The 22,706-nt window shown below is 39.5% G+C and overlaps 2 protein-coding genes and 1 long non-coding RNA gene across 5 annotated transcripts in view; 2 read left to right on the top strand and 1 right to left on the bottom strand.

The window, feature by feature from the left end:
• Nucleotides 1–8,831: 8,831 nt before the first annotated feature.
• LOC139612766 (uncharacterized) lies at nucleotides 8,832–13,091 on the top strand. Of its 2 annotated transcripts, none has more exons than XR_011686636.1 (6): nucleotides 8,832–8,862; nucleotides 10,468–10,522; nucleotides 10,874–10,963; nucleotides 11,106–11,238; nucleotides 11,908–12,152; nucleotides 12,889–13,091. It is a non-coding gene; the product is annotated as an uncharacterized lncRNA (long non-coding RNA). The 2 variants fall into 2 exon arrangements; XR_011686635.1 differs by lacking the exon at nucleotides 8,832–8,862 and adding an exon at nucleotides 9,242–10,268.
• A 411-nt stretch (nucleotides 13,092–13,502) lies between these two features.
• Nucleotides 13,503–17,761, bottom strand: dctn3 (dynactin 3 (p22)). Its single transcript, XM_071468721.1, has 7 exons — nucleotides 17,585–17,761; nucleotides 16,362–16,446; nucleotides 16,018–16,104; nucleotides 15,650–15,733; nucleotides 14,945–15,003; nucleotides 14,794–14,853; nucleotides 13,503–14,471 (listed from the first exon to the last, which is right to left on the bottom strand). The coding sequence occupies exons 1-7, from the start codon at nucleotides 17,684–17,686 to the stop codon at nucleotides 14,385–14,387; spliced, it is 564 nt and encodes a 187-aa protein (XP_071324822.1). The 5' UTR covers nucleotides 17,687–17,761; the 3' UTR covers nucleotides 13,503–14,384.
• Nucleotides 17,762–17,909: 148 nt separating this feature from the next.
• The window catches only part of atg5 (ATG5 autophagy related 5 homolog (S. cerevisiae)), a 32,358-nt gene continuing 27,561 nt past the window's right edge, over nucleotides 17,910–22,706 (top strand). For both annotated transcript variants that reach the window (XM_071468719.1, XM_071468720.1), the window contains exons 1-5: nucleotides 17,910–18,055; nucleotides 18,469–18,653; nucleotides 19,813–19,940; nucleotides 21,196–21,274; nucleotides 21,793–21,955. In XM_071468719.1, coding sequence (XP_071324820.1) covers nucleotides 18,546–18,653; nucleotides 19,813–19,940; nucleotides 21,196–21,274; nucleotides 21,793–21,955 — 478 coding nt within the window. In that variant the 5' untranslated portion in view covers nucleotides 17,910–18,055; nucleotides 18,469–18,545. The remainder of the gene's footprint in view (nucleotides 18,056–18,468; nucleotides 18,654–19,812; nucleotides 19,941–21,195; nucleotides 21,275–21,792; nucleotides 21,956–22,706) is intronic.

The following is a 22,706-nucleotide window of genomic DNA, read 5'->3' as shown; positions in this document are numbered from 1 at the left end:
TAAAATGTATCACAGATTCTTTCTTGATGGAACCTAAATCGGAAACAATGTTGCATTTAGGGACTATTTTCAGATGTGATGTGCTAGTGAGTATGAGACTGATTCAAAGTAAACCACAGTGTGTGTGTGTGTGTGTGTGTGTGTGTGTGTGTATGTGTGTGTGTGTGTTTGTCAGGCTTTGGATACACACAACACTTGTCAGTAGGATACTTTTATTGTTGCTTTGGGTCTTTTCATGAGCTTCATTGACATTAAGTATAGAGCATCACAAGACTTTTTCCCCTCTGAGGTCAACAGAAGCAACAATGCCTACTAAGCATTAGTCAGGTGAAGCCATGTTTTCTGAAATAAAAATGGCCACTTGTCAATTGGCCACTCAGATTCAAACACACAAGAAGCTTCCATTTCAGGTGATTCATCCTTTAGGCACTGAATATACCCAGGAAATGCAGCATGTTCATGTTGGATTATGTAGCAGTTAGTTCCGACCAAGTGATTTGATTGGACGAGAAGCATTCTATGAGTGATGATATAGAGTACAACGGCGCTGGGACTGTGTTGCTTAGCAAAAGTCCAGTACCAGTCCAGATGCAGAACTATTTGCACTGGTGTAGCCAAATGTAGAATGAAATAAACAAACAAATCATAATTTATATATAACCTATAACGGAATCACAGCTGTGCAAATATTCAGTACAGCATCACTCCCTCTCATGTGACATTGCTTGATTATTATCTTACCTGACTGTAGCCGCCACTGCTGAAAGTGGGTGGCAGGCTGATGGGCAGAACCTTCTCCTCTTATCCAAATCTGTCTGCAACATGCAATACTTTACACTTTGCCTCTTGGCATTAAGTCCCTCTCTCACAGTCTGCAGACTGACCCCTCCCCACAGAAACAAAGGTCCCTCATAACAAAGCAAGTTAATCTTCTGGTTCCCCATGAGTCACCTGACTTGGATTTTATCACATAAGCATTACGGTAATGCAGTTGCCCAGGCAACAATGTTATATGGCCATCAGGATTCAATCTGGTGAAACAAATTTCTGTTTGGTTTGATTTACATAATGATTCTTCTCTTTTAGAGCGAGGATGAAGTGGTTGACAAGCTTATGGCTGAACTGGATGCAGACGGGGATAGCAAAATGAACTTCGCAGAGTTTTTCATTCTGCTTGGTACACTGAGTATGGCTTGCAAACAAATGGTAGATGAGTTTGAAAAGCAGAGCAGAAAGTGAAAATGTGCCATTTTATGGTTAATCAATAAACATTTCTTGACAACACTTACATAGAAACGTTGTTCATTATGTTAAAGATGTAAAGGTTTTGGTTGTAACTTGAATCACTTTGTAATGTTGCTAAAAGAGGCACCGCTGATGAACCAATTCCACAATTTTATTTCTTTTGTCCAGAGGGCATCCTCTCAATAAAGATGTTATCCTGATTTCCCAGACTGCTCAGTAATGTCTTCAAACTTTTTTTTAATGACACATATGCAAGATGTCTGCCCTAACCCTAACCCAATTTGTAGCACTTAAAGTGAAAAGCTACAAAGAAGTAAATCTGTCTTTATCTCCCCAAGTCTATCTAAAAACACCACAGTTCAAAACACCACATCACCTATCACCATAATTCTCACCTCTGTATTTCTGGTCAATGATATCTTTGCGACCTTGTCATTATCTTTAGTTGATTGTGTTGCTATTGTAGAAATTAGAGCAGCAGAGTTTGTAAAACCTTTGTGGTTATTATTATTATTATTATGATTATTATTACACAATACACTGGGATGGAGAAACTCCTTCAGTGTGTAGTGTCTCTCTGCTACCATGTAGTTGTGGCAGGGTAGATTTGTTACTATAGATTGTAGTATATATTGCAACCATTAGAATAACTGCTAGACCCAGTTTTCAGTTGAAGGCGTTAGATACCAAATACTAAGATACAGGTTTCTTCTTTATCCCTCTAAGACTCATAAAGAGAAACATCAGCATTTGAAGGCTGTCCTCCGAGACACTGGGCATACCAATGTTTCACTCTAAAAATGTCTAAAAAGATAAAAATTTCCAGCAGACAGGGAGGTGAAACTGATTACAGCTACATCTTAATGCACAGCTTGACTCAAACTGCAGTTCTGACGTGTGACAGGGTCACAGAGCCAGACAGGAGAGACTTTCTGTTCATTAACACACATAGAAACATTTAAGATTAAAAGCAGCCCTCAGACCGTCAGCACACAGTGCAGTCTACATAAACTCAATATGAAGCATCTTAAATTATATAACAGCAGCTATTTATGCAGTAACTCCTCAGAAACACAAGCTGTAGTGTCATGATATTTGTTTATTGTACTAACAAGTCTACCATGCCACCACTAGATGGTAGCAGAGAGACCCTACACGCTCTCTCAGACGGGCTGAGCTGGTGATGAATACATGAACCCAAACAAACTCACACTTCACTCATACTGTTGTGGCTCCCAATCCCAATGTACTGGTTAACTTCAAAGGAGCCATTAGATCATCTGTGCAGCAGATTATTATGACCCAAAGTTCCATTTTGTTACAGGTGACATCTAGTGGTCATAGTAATTATGACAGGAGCAAAGGTGGAAGCCTGGTAATGTATTATATATCAACAAAGTCCATGCACAGAGCAGGCTGTTGAAGATAGATGGGACTCCCACTTCAGGGTCATTAACCTGGAATGACACTTAATTAGTCCCAACATAATTTCATAATGAACTGAAAATATTTTACAGCAATTACATACATCCAGCCATGCACTTGGAAACATCATCAGTGAGTACCCTGGGTTATTGAGGGTTTAAACTTCTGACCCCGTCTCCCAGGCTACCTAATCGGGAGTGATAAGTTCCCAGCCTGTGTCCAAGAAGCACTAGACCACCGCTTGTCCCTTGTGATCCACAGCCACCTTCGGCCTTTTCTGCAGCCTCTGAAGCTTCACTGATGACTTGTCTTTTGCATGCCCTAGTGATGCTCAGGAGACTGTAGGCTATGCAAAGCGATTTCCCTGCAGAGCCCCTCCCACTTCTATGGGCATGCACTGTACTCGAGCATATTGAGGAATGACACAGACAGGGGTGGCGGTCTGTGGCATTCTTTCATGAGTTCTGTGTATTACCCCTTCTTCCTCCCAACCACCTTCTCCATCCACTCCTCTCAGGGCACCGTGACCTCCAGCAAGATCACTTGTTTCAGAGCTTAGCACAGATTAAGGTCATTTGACAATTTCATAAGTTTCTCACAGTTTCACTATTTCTAATACCAGGTCTCAACAGGGCCTATATTAACTTGGTTTGGCTTGGTTAGGTTTACTTGGTGGTGTAGTTTAACAACACCCAAGTTTCATCGTTTTATCTGCCCACACAGGAAAAATTTAAATTTCTACATTTCCATATACACAAAATGTGCTGTTCTGCTGCAGTTTTCATAACCTGCTTTGTGCATTTTTAACAGCAGTTAAGTAGATTAGCTGTAGTTTAAAAACCCACCAAAACTCCATAAAAACTACAAAATATACAAGTTAAATCAAAAGTCCATAGAGGATAGTTTTACATTTTTCTTTTCTTAAATCTGTAGCAACCTTCCCATATATCAGTTGTATGCAACAGTTTTTAGTCACCATACTGGCAATGAAAAAATTTACGTTACAGCAGACTGACATGATCAAGTCAGTGCGTTTCTCCCAAAGCTGCATTCATTTTATTACTGAATTTGCTAGCATTCCAATCAGTGTTTTGTTGTAGGGTTGGGGAACAATAAAAAAAAACAAAAAATTCATTCACACTCCCCTGCTGCCTGAAACCTGCAGATATAATGCACAGCTTCAGCTTTATCTGAGCAGTGTATCAGCGTCTAAACACAGTTTTCTGTGAATTTTGTTCCACATCACTTATGTACATTGGAATCTTGTTAAGAAGGGATCTCTTCAGAGCTGACATGGAGATGACTCAGTAACCCAAAACTGTTGCAATCTAGGCCCACCTATGGGCATGTCAGAGCTGTTTTCACACACACTTAAAATGTTAACTCACCCTTTAATCAGTTTTATGGTTACATTTTATTTTGATAGAGTAGCCTATTTTTCTAACATTTTACTAATATACATTGAACATTGCGCAGCAGTATTTGTGTATGTTTGATCTGTTTCCTTTTGGTCTTTTTATGAGGTTTTCATCCATCTGTTGTGTGAATGGTGTTTCTCCTGAACATCTTTAACAATGTGGAGTCATCATGGATTTTATGAGTGCCTTGCTTATGAGCTTAGTCGCTCTTGGGACTATCATGAACTTTCAACAAAGCAACGGTTTCACAGAATCAAATATAGCCATTAAATGCTGCAATTCAGTTGCTGGGACTTTACCCAATGGCATTCCACCAGAGGTCTGTAAACGTGGAGTTACTCATTCGGAGTGACGGACAGCGGCACAAGTGAGAAGGCATGATGGGAGAGAAGGAGGGCAGCAGAGAGAACACACAGTGGGCGGCAGAGAGCAGCAGGCAGTGGAGCAAGTGAGCAAGCGTGGACAGAGAAGTGTGGCACTGAGGCTAAGCAAACTCGGGTTGCTCTGCTTGCCACTTTCCTCCATCATGCTCAAAAACACGTATTCACTGAGAAATTAAGTCAACGAACTTCAGGGGAAGATGAAGTATATAACGGAGTAAAAGAACGCATGTGTGATTGCATTGACTGAGCCTTGGCTTAAAGATCGTGACACCATTACCTATACAGCTGTTCCTGGTCTCTCTCCCCCACCCCCATCCGCTCTTTAACCCAACCAGTCCAGGCAAATGGCGGCCCACCCTGAGTCCAGTTCTGTTGGAGGTTTCTTCCTGTTAAAAGGGAGTTTTTCCTCCCCCCTGTCACCAAGCGCTTGCTCTCTGCTGGGTTTTTCTCTATAACAAAGTAAGGTCTCGGCCTTACCCTGTAAAGTGCCTTGAGATAATGCATATTATGATTTGGCGCTATACAAATAAAACTGAATTGAATTGAATTGAATGGTGACCAAAGCCAAGATTGCGTTATTTAAGGCTTTGGCCAGCTTGACCGTAATGCACAGCTGACCAGCAAAGCAAAGGGAAGGGGCATGTGCTTGTATGTTAACACCCGCTGATGCAAGACTTCATAGTCATAGTAAGGCAGTCTACTTGCAGCTCTCACATTGAGGTTTTTCTATTTCACTGCATCCCTTCTACTCGCCACGAAAAATTCCACAAGTGTTTATGACCATGGTTTTCATCCTAAAGCCAACATGACAGATGCAGCATCCACCATCATTAAACTTGTGCACCATTTGCAAAGCATTTTCCCTGATGCCCCACATTATATTCTCAGTGATTTTAAACACTTATAGTCTTAGAAAGCTCCTTGGTCACCTTTACCAGTATGTGAATTACCCAAAGAGATATGATGAAGTGTTGGACAAGTGATATGGCAACATAAAGGGAGCATACAAATCTTATGCAATGGCACAACTAGGTTCCTCTGACCATAACCATAACCATCTTTTTACCCCTGGTCTATCAACCGGCTGTTAAAAAAGGGGAAGTGGAATGCAAAGACATTGCTGTGTGGACAGAGGATGCCATTTGTGAACTGAACTGCCATTTTCATAGTTCTAACTGGGATGTTTTTAAAAACTCTTGTATCTATATCAACTGACTTCCACCGTGTCCCTACCTTCTGTGAACAGATGATTATCTCCAGAAAAACATTTATATTGTACCCAGATAATAAGCCCTGGGTCAGTAAATCCCTTAAGAATACCCTCAGTTAGAAAGAAGGTAGTTTTTCTCCATGGATGCACTAACCAACAAAGAGATGCTCAAAAGTTGATGAAAATAGAAATAAAACAGGCTAAAATGCAGTTTAAAAACAAGGTTGAGGGTGAACAGTGAATAGTAATTCTCGCTGTGTTTGGAAGGGAATTAAATCTTTGGTGGGAATACAGGACAAGAAAAAAGAGGTGTTTAACCCTAATAAGTCTCCATCCTGGCAGAGGAGTCAAACCAATTTTATGTGAGATTTGATTCACATGATTTTACTGATGTACTGGTCAAATTTAGGGTCATTTCATAGGGTAGTCAGATTCAGATTGATGAAATTGATGCACTGTTGTTTATTAATGGTATAGCTATAGAGACAGTGGGCCGGTTAAGTACTTGGGCACTATTCTGGATGATAACATGACGTTTGAGGCCAACACTGACTTCACTTGACAGATCACTCTTAAAAATGTTTTACTCATCCTTTGTTGAGTCAGTTTTAACTTTTTCAATGACCCACTGGTTTGGGATCCTCAGCGTGGCTAACAAAATCAGGCTGGGATATATTGTGAAACTTTGCCAAAAGATCATTGATACTAACTTGATTGAACTTGGTCATGTTTATCAAGTCAGATCCACTCAGATAAAGGTAATTCTGGCAGATCCCCAACACCCTCTCCATGCAGACTTTCAACTCCTGCCATCAGGAAGAAGGTATACTTTCCCTAGAAGGGCTAAATCAAACAGATATTTGAGATCATTTGTCCCATAAGTTGTTGGGTTTGTAAACAGGCTGTTGGCTTAGTTGTCACTGCAATTAACAAATACTGATGGACTCTTGGTGTTTCATATCTTACTCTCATTTATTATGATTAATCTAGATGCTTTTATGTTTCTATTTATTGTATGACTTTATTTATGACGTGCACTGGTTGTATTCACTACTGTTGCAAACCAAATTGCCCTTTGGGACAATAAAGACTTTATAAGTTCTAAGTTTTAAGTTCATTCTTATGTTCATCATGTTCAACCACTGTCCATCCATTTTCCTCTGCTTATCTGAGGTCAGGTCATGGTGGCAGCAGGTCAAGCAAAGTAGTCCAGACGTCCCTGTCCCCAGCAGCAGTGTCTACAGACATTGTTAAATTTTTCAGTTTTTCCAAGACATTGTCACTTATTTCAAGGTTCAAGCACTTGTGTACTGCAAGACTGTGTGAAGGTTGCTCCATTTCACTTCATTTTAAAAGAACATTTCAGGATGTTGGATAAAAACCTTGCAGATGCAGTTTACAGTCCCATAGAATACAATTTGAATCCAAAGGGAGGTTTAGCTGGAACTTTATTTGAGCAGTGCTTTGACTGTTATGCATCAGCTTTTGGATAGTGGAGTACAAGGCTTTTGCATTTCCAATGCAATGACCCCTGTCAGTTAGAGAAAATATCTTTAACAACTGTGTGCTGAAAGGTACATTTGTTTTTAACACAATGGCCTCCACACTGAAAGAGATTTAGAGTGAGAATATTCAAATCACTCATAATGGACCTTTGAAAGTCTTTCTGTCAGACGTTGCAGTTAATCATTACACTTGCCTTTGGAAGGGTAACATCACATTTGGGTTTTTGCAAGATTGCATCTAGAGCCTGCCTCATGCTGCACCCTCACCCTGATTAGCACTTCATCCTTACTGTGACCACTGGCAGGCCATGAGGATCCACATCATCTTGTACTGTGAGCAGAATGAAGCAGACTGTCAGTGCAAGCTCAAAAGAAGGTCTCTTTATATACTGAGCAAACACATAAAATATAACACTTTTGCTTTTACTCCTATTTTCTATGGGTATATAAGACTTTTTCTATAAACACAAAAGATACACACAGAGATTTACTGTGACAAGAGGCCATTGTTGTGCCATTCATCTAAGGCTATCGATTCATGTTGCAGCATGATGTTCATGATTCCTTGAATTTAAAACCACCCCAGTTCTTGCATGGCCTGCATAGTCACCAGATATGTTGAGCTTATCTATGAGCATAACAACTGAGCATGTTTGAGAGGCAACAGCATGTTCCAGTTCCTGCAAATATACAGAAACTTTGCACAGCCATTGAAGAGGAGTTGTCCAGAATTCAAATGGTGGTCACACCAGATACTGACTTGCTTCTTGATCCATGACCCTCGCCCCCCAAAAAATAAAATAAAATACACATCTGTTTCTCAAGTCGTGCAGTTCAGTACCTAATAAATGTTTTATCCAAATAAAACTGCACATTTTAAATAGGACTTTTATTGTGATCAGCCTGAGGCATTATCTGTGCAATAATCATGCTGTGTAACCAGCATCTTGATGCAGACACCTGTTGCAATCTTTGCAAATGAGAAGTGCTCACTTACTATGACCTAAACACATTTGTGAGAATCTGAAGAAAGATGTCTTTTGTGAGGTTAGAGAACGTTTCATATCTTTAATTTCAACTCATGAAAAATGGGAGTAAAAATGAGAGTGTTTTATTTATAGCATCTATATTTCTGTTCAGGGTAGTTTTAAGTGTGTGCTAAACAAGTGTTCTGCTATTGAACAGTAGAGTAAATTCACAGTGATACACAGGGTTTAATTCCTCAGACTTCTACTTGCTTCAACATTAGGTGCTGATAGCATGCTCTTCCAAAAACTCAAGACTTATCAGGTCAGAAGCATAAAAGTGTCCCAAAAGCATAAACCATGCAGAATGCATCAAATACGATGCACGGTATTAACCAAATTTTGCTTTCCCTCTAAGGAACTGGCTTATGACCAGAAAATGGTAACCAGTAAAGTTTACTGGGCAACTATTGGCTGTAAACTGTATTAATGGGAATTTATTGGTCATAAAAAATGCAAAAAAGCAAATGAAAGCGTTGTTGAGTGTTATCCTCCAACTGTAGGTTGAAGCATTCAGATGAGTCTGGGAAACAGCCATGGTATGTATGGGTTGGACATAGATGGAATATCATCAGTTGTATTGTTCTGGATTGTATATAAGGAAATGCCTTCCTCTGCTTCAACTAGGCTTCCACCATCTCACTGAAGAAGGTAAGAGTTTTGAGGCAACTTCCTTGACTTTCTTTAAGGATTTCTAAAATCAGTAAAATACAGTTTTATAACAGGCATAGGTTAAAAGCTTAGAGGTGATTTCCTAGCTGCGAATTTTGTGACCTTTCAGTGAACAGTTTATTATAATGATACAAAGTAGAAATTGTTTAAAGAAACATAGCTGGATTTGTTTGAGAGATTGTTGTTTTGGATTCAAATTCTGATCTTTGCTCAATTTCAAAATAATAATAATAATAATAATAATAATAAAAATAATAATAATAATGGTTAAACTGTAGTGAAAATAAAGAATAAACTAGATTCTGAGGAGTAACAATGAATCAAAATTTTGACTGAACATTGCAAACAGCTGGCAGATTTATTCAGTGAAGTGGCAAAAACAACTAATGCTGTTACTATAGATATAAACCCCAAAATAAAAATAGATTCCTTATGTGGTGAAAACAAAATGACATAAAACCAAAAAAGTGTCTTTTATGTAAATTCCCTTTAGTCCTTCTGAAATCAGCTCAATGTTCTATGTTTCACTTAAGTCCTCTTGTTTCTCAAATTCCTACCCAGGTAGGCTAAATGAATATGTGAGGGTTATTCATTATCTGGGAATCCCATTAAGTCCAGCCGTGAATCCACTGAGTGCATCTGAAGCAGCGGGCCACACCACTTCAGGAGTCCCTCAGAAAGCTCTTGCTGGGTCTAGCATGCCATCAAGTTGAAAGAACTTCTTCATGCTCAAATCTAGGATCAAAAAAACCAGTCTGCCCATATAGTGCAGGACAATCAAATTAATTTAAATACTGTCCGTACAAATGAGATCTCATAAATTCCTTCATTAACCCATTTTAAACCTGAATGTAAATAGAGGCTATCTCTGCTTTTTGTGTGTTCAGTGTTCTATTTAAACATGAATTATTCCACTTTAGTTTAATTCAGACCTGAATTCCTCACATCTCTCTTTTGCCATAAAATTGTAATAATTATACTAGAGATGAGTAATGAATTAACCCATAAAGATTTTTTAACAGTGCTTGTAACACACAATGAATTAACAAATAAACACATCTGAACATATGAACACAGTATTTTTCCAAACACACATTATTTTACAAATTACTCCGACTGTTTTTGTTATTTTTTTCATTTCATTCAAGTCTGATGGACAGCATCCAGCTCGCAGATCGCGACATTATTATCTTAATTAGCATCGTGAATTCACTCCCCGGAGTTTCCAGAGAGGCAACACTTGTTAACAGACTCTCCGCATCATTTCTGCAACCCTTTCTCCAGTTTTGTTACTTCCTATCAGGGATAGCTCCACGTTTTTCACACAGGTTACTTCCGTGCCAATCCTCTCTTCCTCTCTCTCATGGATGTATCATAAGACCAAGGTTAGAAGTCTCATAATGATCCACGCTCACTGGTCCCTACAGGTGCCCACAGGGTCAAAACAATAATGCGCAGGGAAATAACCCTTTAGTGCCCATTTACTTTTATATGGATTATGCCAGCAAGCCAGACATCAGTGTTTTTTTTTTTTTTGTTCCTTTATGTGTATGTGTGTGTGTGTGTGTGTGTGTGTGTGTGAAGTTCTAGGGTGCCAAGAAGCTTGATTGAAGCTTTTTCTCCTTCTATAAACATCATGGTAAGTAATGAATTTATCTTTCTGTCTACATTGTCTTTTTCCTCAGTCTCATTGCTTGAATTCTTACATTCTGCTTGGCATCTAAACATTTTGAGTCTTTAATGTTTACTTTATTTTACCTGTAGCTCTTATCTAGAATATTTGCTACCTGGTGCATGGCATCTCTTTAAAATCTAATGATTAAACTAATGATTGACTAATGATTTATTCAAAGAGTAGTTTCATAATATCTCACTTTTTTCATACTTTTCATGCTTCTTTTATTAATGTGAGCACAGTGAATGACCTCTGTGAATGATAATGTCCTATACAAATAATATTACAAAATTCACTGTTGCATGTTCATTACAGTTGACGGCTGGAAGTATGAGGAACTTGATCTTGGTGGCTATGATCCTTCATCTGGCGATCACAGTTGACCGTGACATTAATGGAAAAGAAGTTTGTTTCACTTTATTTAATTCATTTATTCTACCAATGTATGTTTATTATCATTATTTTATTCACATTGTTTTCGGTTTTCAGTTTGATTGTGGTGTTTCAGTATTTATTACTCCTCTGTTTCAATTTCTTCCATTCCCAGATGAAGTTCGGTGATATCATTTCTTTCCCAACTACGTGTGAGGGACCAGTTGTCCTCAAGCATTTTGCTGTTTATGTAGGTGACAGAGAGATTCCTGGCAAACAACCTGGGCAAAACATATTTCATCGCTTAAGTATGTGTACTTATAAATTACATTATTATTTCTTACTAAGAATAACTAAACACTAAACTACCAAACTACAGCTCTGAAACCATCACCAACAACATTGCACTGAAAAATCCCATTAGAAATTTGGGAAACTTAAACATACTGCATAGTACACATATGATGTGGTACACATTTACTGATTTGCTTTTGTCACGCTTTGCTCAGAGGTACCAGCTACCTCCACAACTTGGAATAATGACAATCCTTCACACTGAAACACCCAGCAGTTGAGTAGATTATCAGAAGTTGGCATGTCTGTGTTGTTTGAATAAAGTTGCAGGGTGGAGGTGCCTACTGGGAGGCAGGAAATTCCCAGTTATATTTTGGATACAGATAATCAGTTCCATAGAAAAGATGGAAGTGGCAAGAGTGATTTTAATTTTAATTTGTCCAATACTTTGGTTTATGTCTAAATACCTGCATAACTAACATTATTCCCAGCAGCCTCCACAGAAAATTGTGCATGTTAGCTTTGTCACAGAGAACAATTTAGTATGCTGCATTTGGCTTACAACATCACAGAGCTGCTAACACTCCTGGTTCTGTTTTTTAAAAAAGGGCAAATAAAGAAGTTTACATTTATAGTTCATGTTTTCATAAAGGAACTCTAACAGTTTATTCTCTTGCTCATAGAAAGTCCATCTGTAGAGCCAACCTGTATTTTCGATACACTCTACAAGAATGATAAGCCTGAGGTGAACAATTACCTTGATGGGTACAAGGATGGCAAAGGAAAGGAATACAAGAAAGACACTGATGAAAAAATAGAAGAACGCATCAAAGAAAGGCATGGAAATTGTCAACTATACTTGGTTCTCCATAACAACTGTGAACACCTTGCTACTTATGTGCGTTACGGAGAGAAGGTATCACTGCAGGTATGTGTCTGATTCAACACTATTTTTGCCACTGCCTTGCCTTTTCACCCTTGCACTACAGCATAATCAATTCAGTAGCAACAGCATTTGAGGCTACAGTTCAAACAGGCTCATCTAAATTGAACAATAGAAGTTTGGAAAAATGTCGCCTGGTCTCATGAGTCTTGATTTCTGCTACAACATGATAGGGTCAGAATTTGGTATCATCAACATGAAAGCATGGATCCATCCTGCCTTGCATCAACGGTTCAGGCTGGTGGTGGTGGTGTAATGGTGTGGGGGATATTTTCTTGGCACACTTAGTACCAACTGAGCATCGTTTGAACGCCACAGCCTACCTGAGTATTGTTGCTGACCATGTCCATCCCTTTATGACCTTATTACTTCCACAGTGTACCTATCTTCTGGTGGGTACACTGTGGAAGTAACCTCTGTACCTAATAAAGTGGCTGGTGAGTGTATATGTGCCACCCTTGTCAAGACACACTACACATACTTTTGTTCTAAAGCTGTTCCCAAATATTTATAGCTATTCGTGTTATTACAAATCTCAATGTGATTGATTTACTGAAGGTTTTCTTACTTTGAGACAGACCAAAGTTCTGGTTTCTGTATATGATATATACACTGATTTTAACCATGCCTGCTATTTATTCCTATGTGATAATAATATGTTTACTTGTGAATAAGGCCAAAATGAATAATGATGAGCACTTTGTTTTTTTTTTTTTTATAGTTCAACATGACTGGCCAGTCATTCTGCATAAGCCACAAGTCTAAAATGATGGTGGAGTACGTAAAGAGTACTACATCGTGCCCCAGACCCCCCAGTGGTTACGGCTACTAAGATGTAAATTTGAAACCCTCTTGATTGTCTTGCTCTCTTGTGCTCTTCCCTTATGTGTTATGAGCCTCTGAAATTAAAAACAATTAGCAAGTGCTGTGGTTGTTTCATTGTCTCTGTTGGTGTATGAAACACCCACACTGTGTGAAGAAATGTAAACACAACATTGTAGCATTGCTTGTCCATCAAATCTATTTTGACATGACATTCACATCACAAATATGGAATGAGTCGATAGTTATATCACAGCAAATAAAACAGTTGTAAATAAAGCAATACACCAGACTGCCCTGAAAAAAGTCATAGAGATAAATATACATATAAATTTATCAACACTGATATTCTTTTTATCTGACCAAAGCTTAAAACAGTCACTCCTTTATCCTAGACATTTATGAAGCTTTCTAAATTAATGTTGCATTGAGCAAGGAGAGAAAGTCTTGCTCAGGGACACCTTGGCGTGTAGAAACATAACCTTCCTGACAGATAATCACACACTGGAGCACTCAAGGAAACAAGTATTAATATTTATTGTATCATCTGTGACATTTATAACATGGGACATTTATAACATTTTTAAAACCAGAGCTCTGGCAAGAATCATTAAGTTGTTTTTTTTTTTATGTTTCTGCAATTTATCTTGTCAGGAGTCAAAAAACTAAAGACTTGAAGAGGATGAGTGTGAATGAGTCAAGGGCAAGATGAGTCTTGTGAGCGGTTTGCAGTAGGGAAGTAGAGCTGGAATATATTACAAGTGAAGTCAATATACAAGCATAAAATAAGCTCTATTGTCTGAAAATAAATAACAGCAGCGTCTCCAAGCTGTCTGAGCCACACGTCATGTGATGGGAGCGAGTTCCTTCAGGTGATTCAAGACTGACAAGAGACTGAGTTCATCTACATTTCATGTTTCTACCACTCCTTATATTCCAGTTATACTGTATGACTGGGTTTGTATGAGTGGTAAAGGACTGATGATCACATCAGTCTGTAACTATGACAACAGACATGCAGCAAAAAATTGTTTTGTTAATTTCCAAAACTTTTTTTGGACCTGGTAAATCCACACATGAAGGTTTTCCAACAGTACATTAATATCTGTTTTACATGACATTTGGATTTATACTGAACTCCCAGATTTTTCATTTGAAACAACTGTGTTCTAAGTGAGATAATTTGCCTAGGTCAGAAAACCTAAAACCAACAATCTCATGGGATGAAGCAGTTAGGGTACCGAGGTTGTATCAACACTGATTAGCAGTTAAAAACAATGGAGTGAAATGTTGGATTTCTTTAGTCTCATTTTGTGCTGACTTATTGGGGAAGAACAAGTTACTTAAGGAGCACTTGTCAGGTCCAAAGCTCCCACCACCGCGTGTTGACAGGAACTACTCCACAGGCCGGATGCCCTTGGCCTCCTCCATCTTCCTCAGGGTCTCATCCCACTGAGTGAACTGCTTGGACAGCAGGAACATCTGCCAATCAGATTTCAAGGGTCAGTGGCTGGAGCTTTCTCCTAGATGTAGTTGATCTACTGAATCCCAGTAGATCAGTGTCTAAATTTCTCTGTGATTTGCCACAGTGGCTGCTGGATCCAAGATTTCAACAGTTTACAAGTTTAGATTTAGAACAGAAAAGAAACTGGTTCACTGCAAAACTGATTATTCAAGCATTTTACATACTATTGTTCCGTCTCTTTTATCCCCAAAGAGTGCAACAAAAGTTTGTAATGAAATTAAATGTAGGATCTTCAGCAGCTGTGTGTGTTATATTTTGACTCAAAGAGAAGAAGATTACCATTTTGTTGTATTCTTCAAAAAGCTTCTTCACTTCCTGGGACTGAGTCTCAGTTTGGTCCTGGAAAAAAAAACATGGAAAACAACAGATGAAAAAAGAAAAAGAGAGACAAAGAGGCAGACAGAGAGAGAGAGAGGAGGTGGGTGGTTACCTGCTCTTTGATGTGGATCTGTGACAGCCGCTGCAACTTAGTAGCATGTTCTGGTACATCTATGAACAACAGAAACACATGTAACACATCCCTGATGGGAGTAAACATACAGTGATGTAGTTTCCCCTCTATTCATCCAGAAGCTACACAACACCGCCACAAAACACAACACTGACTAAAATTACATTCATTTCTCCCGTGAAGCACGATAAAATACTGCAACAATGTTTACAACTGACATTTGGACCATAGCTGAACACTGTCACGTGCACCAGGAGCAGAACAGGGATGGAAGTGGAAATGATGCAAATCGCATTTTGAGAAATGGCCTTAACAGCACCATGGTTGTTTAAGAGGTTAAAAAGTATCAGTGTTAGTAGTTGCTGACAAATAACATTTCAGTTCCTAAGATGAACTGAGTGCAATTTGCCCTGCAAAATTTCATTCAGCAGAGCTCAAATCCTTTTAGCAGTAAACTTTTGCAAATTTCACACTTTTAAATAACTTTTACATAAATACATCTTTTAGCTTTTAGGTAATTCAAGCTTTCGTACCAGGAAAGGAACACACCACTGAATAAATTTAGCTTTAAAAAAAAAAAAGCTAATCTATCCAGCAGATTTCATTTTTACTTACTTTTTAGACACCTAAAGACCCCTGGGTGAATAAGCTCCATTCTGACTTTGCTGTCATGGGTAAACTCACCTCTGATGTAGTTGCTGTCCAACAGTGGCTGCAGACTGCTGACCTGCTCCAGCAAAGCAGCCTGGGAGAGCAGAAAGTCCTCCTCTGTGCACACAAACACACAACAGCATCACAATGATGACTTAATAAGATGCAAATTGCTTGTTACATCTTCTACAAAACTGCTTGTTTATGTGATAACTTACATATCATACAATATAGCAACACTGAACTTTACATGTGTAACATTAAACATGAGAAATACTATTTAGCGCTGTGTACAATTAATAATTTATAAAAGTTCACAATAAACAATCTCTATGAGACAAATGTGATTGATTTGATTGAACAGTTGCTGTATATGATTCCAAATTTCTCCTGCCTCTTACCAGCGAGGATGAACTCCAGCTTCATAGCGTCAGGTACAGTGATGTGGTCGGTGAACTGGGGGTCCAGGTACTTCAGAAGGTCCTCAACTGCACCACAGCAACAATAACTATGATCACAGACTCAGTACACATGGCCTAAATCTGACTACAGAAAACCTCCTGCACTGTCATAACATGTTGAATTTCAAACTTGCACTTCGCAGCACTTTTGGCAGCCTTACACATTACACATAAAACTGTGAAGAACTATCCTATACATGATAACATAATAAACAAGTATATCTAGTTAGACTAAGCCTATATTTAAGGCTGTCTCGGCAGATGCAACACAGCATGCAACTCACTCTTCTTGTGCAGGATCTTTACTCGTTCTCTTTTGTTGGCCATGTTGGTCAGACCTGCCTGAATTCTGGCCAAAGGCTCTGCACACTGCAGGACAGAGGACAAAGATAAGATTTAATATTAGTGTTTACCAGAGATACAGAAAAGTCATTAGAATCTATTTCATTCTTGTGTCTTAGAAGCATTTTTGTGCAGTACATGATACTATGTCTAACATAGTACAAAAACACAAACGCTCAAATTCAAGTAGAAGAGGAGTACAGTATTTAGCAACACAATGTGTACTTTCTTCTTTGATTTACACTGTGTTATCCCCTTGAGGACCCTCAAAGGAACATGAGAGTTTGCTGTATCCAGGACCAACATGGCAAACATTTACTTTTGCATACTTACACATCTTCATCTTTGGTCTCATTCTGAGTACAACAAGAATGATTATGTTTCTTGGTCAACAATACATATATGATTGTAATTTTAACTAAACTTCAGTCAGCTTTCAGAAACATAAAAAACACTACTGGCACATCATTCCATCCCTGGAAATACTAATACCACACAACAAATCCACTTCAATGCCCCTTTGTGAGCCAAAAGTGTTTTTCTCATCATATGATGCTCTGATGGGAAGTCCCACTCGGTGGTTCATGAGGACCATTCAATTTTCTTAGCTCAACTGCTACTAAATATGCACAATGATTATTACTAAAACAGAGTTGCAGGTTGCAAATGGCTTTAGTTCATTTCAGTGAGACGAAAAACTTGATTGAGTTATTGATAAATCACAGTTAACATCGACTGTGCTTCTACTTTTAGAAAGTATCAATGCCCATTTTTAATTTTTAACTTAATTTCTAACTTTTGTATCACTACTGACGTATTCAGCAGCAACAAAACACGTTATTTGATTTGAAGTAAATGGGCCAAGACTCGCCCCATATCTGAGACATAGCATTGTTGATGACAGGGAGGTTAACAAACAATGACACCGCTAATAACTGAAGGATGCTATAAAGAGCTGGCGTAGCGGCTGTGTAGCTGGCAAATGACCCGTTTCAGTAGTTATACTCTTACAGTTGGCTCAGCCTCTGATAAATGATATTAAGCAGTTGTTGTGCACAAACTACAAAGGGCGTTCACTCATTATCGTTAGCTCTGCTAGGCTAGCAGCTAGGTAGCTTCTTTACACCCCCCCCCCTCGCCAGAATTTGCATTATTCAAGGCAAACCTTGACGGGTTTTCCACTTTTGTTTCTTCTCTCGCCGTATATACGACTCTCCAGCTCCTGAAGGCGCATTTCCAGGTTATCTGTCTCCAATTTCTTCTCCATTCTTTATTCTGCCAGTGAACACAACAGCAGCTAAACAGCCTCTTCACAGACGCAATTAACAGGAGGCGGCGTCGCGTATGATGACGCGCCAGCAATAGGTTCACAAATACATTTATTATTTTTTTTGTGATTTTTTTTTAACCTACAATCTTTTAAAACGATATTAAACTAAACGCTGCCTTTGATAAATATGTGTCAATAATTTAAAAAGTATAGCCGCTTTAACGTGTTTCTTGAAGGGTCGCTAGGGGGCGCTGTTCTGCGGTGGTTGGGGTTTTTAGCTGTTTTTCCGGTGACAGCAGGGGTATGACAGCATCGACAGCCACGGCCTCTCTTCCATTCAAGCTGACTGCAAAACATCGACAAAAAGTAAGGTTTTCCCCCCATATCACCGTCTCCTCCCCGCACACAGGCAGCTACTGTATGCGGACAACCGTGACCACACACAGGAGGCAGTCGCGTTTGTTTACACTTCTTTGGTTTGTCTCCACTGGCTAAGTTAGCTTACCTAGCCTTCAAGCTAGCGCCTGCTTTTGCTTTCCAGCTGCGTAGTTTGACAGCTTGGAGTTAGTTTTGAGGTCGAGCAGGTGAGCAGGTCACTTCTACTGGACTATAACTTAGTAATAACTCCTCCCCTGTGATGAAGGCATACCTGGTTTACCATGATGAATTACTTCTAGGTGGCACTAGTTCATGTTGCACTGCCTACTTCGTTGTGTTCTTGTGCTGCTGAAAGTTTCCTTAACGTTTGCCCGTTTGCTCTTCCGTGTTGTTGACAACAGGAAGGTTTCTGCCTTTGGACTTCGGGGTCTGTGTTTGGGGAGCTTGTTCTTTATGTGCCACCGGGAGCAGAAGCAGCATGGCAGATGACAAGGACGTGTTGAGAGACGTTTGGTTCGGCCGGATCCCCACCTGCTTCACACTGAACCAGGATGAGGTTACTGAGAGAGAGGCCGAGCCCTACTATGTAAGTGTATTTCCTCACTGACTTCACATGACTACAAAACCTGAGGCCAGACCAGTGCTAAGAGTCCAACCCCCATGCTTCTCCCCTCTGAGCCTACAGCTTTGTTTGACTTCTGCAAGGATAGAAAAAGAAAATATAATAGTAAATAGATAACCTTTGTTGTTTTACAGTCAGAGCGTATTCCATAACAGATGTTCACGCAGTAAAATAAATATACTCGATACATGAAATAATACACTCTTCTGTATCACAGATCACACTCATGTATGCACTGTGGCATTAACATATTCAGATCTATACAACAACGTAAGCAAGTCAGTTTGTGTTTTTAGGGCTGCTATGGCAAACGCTAATCACCATTTTAACGTCCTGCATCACTGACCAAATGGCTTTGGTCAGTGATGTAGGACGTGTTGACTGAGGAGGTGATCAATGTCATTTGCTCTTATGAGTTCTAGGTGTGTGATGCTGTTAAGTTTGTTTTTGTTGGAGATCGTTAACGTGGTGAAAAAGAAGTGATTGAATGAGGCTTTTAAAAAGCAACAACAAGAGGTGTGGGGACAACAGACAGTTCTCTGAGTTTGTCTGTGACTTTGGTGGGGTCACTTATTAGTAATAAATAATACAAGACATGTCCTTAGTGATGTTCATTCATTTATCACATTACTGCTCATTTTTATTTGTGGCTGGAAGATTAATGGCTTTTCACCCAAGACATGGTGTTTACTCTGGGTTACAACCCCTACCAACCCATTCTGCTTAAAATCTCAAGACATGCTTTTAAATGTATTCTCAATATAAAGAAGAAGGGTAGTCTCAAGTATGGTTCATTCTACTGAAGGGATTAACCAGTGGTCACAGTTAGGCTGATGTGCCTCAGCTGATACCTGTAACTGTGCTCATTTTAACCATTTGTCTTGTAGCCTGATGTTGAGAAAAGCAGCAACCATATGGGGGCCTTTCCTCCCTTGTTCTTGTTGCTTCATTACCCAGAACCAAGGCTTTAGAGCTGAATACAGCAAGAATCAAGACCATGTTAAGGTCCCAAATGTGGCTCACAGACACACTAAATTTAGTCCCAAATGCCAGTGCAGCGCACAGTAACAGACTGTACTGTTTTATAAGGCATCTCTTCCTCTTCTCCTCTTGGCTCCCCCAGCTGCTGTTACCCAGGGTGAGCTACCTGACTCTGGTTACTGACAAGGTGAAAAAACACTTCCTCAAAGTGATGAAGGCTGAGGATGTGGAGGAGATGTGGTTCGAGTATGAAGGAACTCCGCTTAAATGGTGAGAAACAATTGTTAGATGAACTGATGTTATTAGTTTCTATCAGGGAAAATGAGGTTGGGTATGTGTGAGTGCACTGTGAGTTGGCACATGGGTGGCACTTTTTTTTTGAATGAAAATAAATGTTGTCTCTATTTCTCCGAACTGATTTGATTCCATGGACTTTGAATAATCTCCTCCTTGTTTTTTAGCCTAGTTGTTCTGCTTCATGTGAACATCTGCTTTCTTCAACAAAAGCCTTTCACAGTCAGAACTATAACAGTGTGTTTACACCACCAGCAGTCACTTCATTCTCTGCCAGCAGAGAAGCCTCAGCTGGCAGATGCAGACAAAGTTCAGCCACAAGGTGTCAGTATCACAACGGACAATGAAGAGCCAACTTTACAGTGGCATCTAAGTCCCAGTTATTCCAGTAAAACACAGCACAGAAAACGAACAGATGTCAGTGCCGATGTTTATTTATTTGTTATCACGTCAAAGTGTGTGCTAACTTCAGAGTCTCAGACATGCTGTTCTGTAGCTTTTCTCTTCTTATTGTAAATTTCAAAGTCATTGTAAATACAAATCAATTAATATTTGACAAACGACACAATTGTAGATACATCACTTTAGGGTTTGGTAGCCTGTATAGTTTAGCTTGTTGTCCTCATGAGAACTAGAACTAATCCTCAGAGACAGTGCTCTCATGGTCGGTGTGTGTGTGTGTGTGTGTGTGTGATTGATCATTAGAAAACCTTGAAAAAAAATACTCTTCTGATTTGAGGCTGTGATTTAAGAAAAGCATCTAACCTCAGTGGGTTGAAACATGGTGGGTCCCCACCCTTTGTAAACATGAGAAGTGACAAATAGAAACGTTGCAGTGAAACATAAACTGTTTCCTGAAGTTCACACACCACATGCAGAGAAAGCTGTACTCAACAACATAAGAAGAAAATGAAACACTAGCACAAGTTCTTTTTGTCGGCAATTAGAATCACATTGTTACTTAGAGCTGAAATGATCAGTTACTTTAAGACCTTTTATTCTAACAAGTAGGTTCGGCTGTCTGCTCAAATCTATCTGTGTCTTTAAAACACTTATTAATAATGATAACATTTCACTGCAGTGTTTAGAAGTGAAACACTAGTTTACTGGCCTGGCTCAGCATCTAGTAATGGAAATACAAACACGCTGGGAACAGCAGCTATGATGCTGATGTGTCAGACAGGGTTTACACAAGTAACATTATTTTCTTTGTTGCATCTAATGGTTGCAGGCACTATCCAATTGGAGTTCTTTTTGACCTTCATGCCTCCAACACTGTCTTACCCTGGAGCATCACTGTGCACTTTAAGGTAAGAGCCAGTCTCCACAATGATGTGTTTCACTTTATTTTTTATCTATAAATTCTGTGCACACTTTGCGTTGCTGTATTCTAAATACAACAAAGCTCCAGTTTTGAATATTTTTTATAATCAATGAATCAAATTACGCTTGTAGTATGAAATGGGATGAACCCACGGATAATTATCTATATTTCTGCAGCTCTATGGAGCCTTTTAGCCTCTTTTAGCTCACTAATGTCGTTGTATGGTGCGGTTACTGTATCTTTCATTCTCAGCATTCTCATTAACACTGTTTCCAGCAGCAGCAGGTGGCTGCTTTCAGCAAACAGGCTCTGATAAATCCCCTGTACAGTACCTGCCCACAGCCAAACTATCTGGTGAAGGAAGTGGAATATTAAGCAGCTAAACAGCCAGAAAGTTTTGCAGTGTAACTAGGGAATTGTTTGATAATATGTTAGTAGTAAAAATAAATGCAGTAAATAAATAATGTAGCTTTAAATAAAACTTTAGTCTTGTGAATGCGTCAGAATTTTCCAGATCGTGACCTGCTCCACTGCCCGTCCAACTCTGTGATCGAGGCTCACTTCATGTCCAGCATCAAGGAGGCCGACGCCCTCAAGCACAAGAGCCAAGTTGTTAACGACATGCAGAAGAAAGACCACAAGCAGCTGTGGATGGGCCTGCAGAATGGTGAGACATACACACACACACACAGACACACACACACATGCACACACACACACACACACACACACACACACACACACACTCATAGAATTCAAAGAGAACAGACCACAAGCACCTGTTGGGGGAAGTGACACAATCATACAGTCACACATTCACTCATTAGCAATACCAATGCACACAAGCACACACTGCTCACACAACTACATGCAGATTGACACACACTTAGACACACACACACAAACACACACACACACAGTAAGCACACATATTTTTATACTTGTTTCCAAAAGATTCACTCATTTGTAGTAGTGTTTTCACAGACACAAAAAATGCACACACACATATACACGCACACACAGACACACACACTTTTACAAATCTCTCTGTAGTCTGATAGTGGTCTTTGACGTAACCACTTCCAAAACCTCTCCCACCCAAACGCCCACAAGCTTCCTTCCCTGCTTTTGCCTGTCTGTCCAGACAGGTTATTTCCTGATCGCTGTTGGTTTTTATTGTGTTTTTTTTTTTTTTGTGTAGGTGAAATTATGGGGCTGATGCACTGGAAGCTTGTGGTGTGGGGGTAGACAGTGAGGCAGACGGGATGGATTTCTAAGTTTGGGTTTAGTGTGAAACTCGTGCGCTTCTTTGAGAAACAAAACCCAGCAGGCAGCGTCAGATTCCTGAGATCACTGTGGGTCAAGTTGATCAAACAAGGCAACAATAAACACATTGACGACCAGTTACGTAGCTCCCC

Source organism: Trachinotus anak, unplaced genomic scaffold, assembly GCF_046630095.1.
Source record: "Trachinotus anak isolate AG129_WGS33_773 ecotype Australia unplaced genomic scaffold, CSIRO_AGI_Tana_v1 ptg000032l, whole genome shotgun sequence".
Taxonomy (NCBI): domain Eukaryota; kingdom Metazoa; phylum Chordata; class Actinopteri; order Carangiformes; family Carangidae; genus Trachinotus; species Trachinotus anak.
Note: the sequence above shows the minus strand (reverse complement) of the source record. Positions and strands in the feature narration are given on the sequence as shown.

Excerpts from the sequence above, each read along its gene's own strand:
- dctn3 (XM_071468721.1), bottom strand. The coding sequence starts at position 17,686 with ATGGAGAAGAAATTGGAGACAGATAACCTGGAAATGCGCCTTCAGGAG. Across the intron at positions 15,004-15,649 it reads GGACAGCAACTACATCAGAG|ATGTACCAGAACATGCTACT; the intron begins GTGAGTTTACCC and ends TGTTGTTCATAG. Across the intron at positions 14,472-14,793 it reads TTGAAGAATACAACAAAATG|ATGTTCCTGCTGTCCAAGCA; the intron begins GTAATCTTCTTC and ends TCTGATTGGCAG.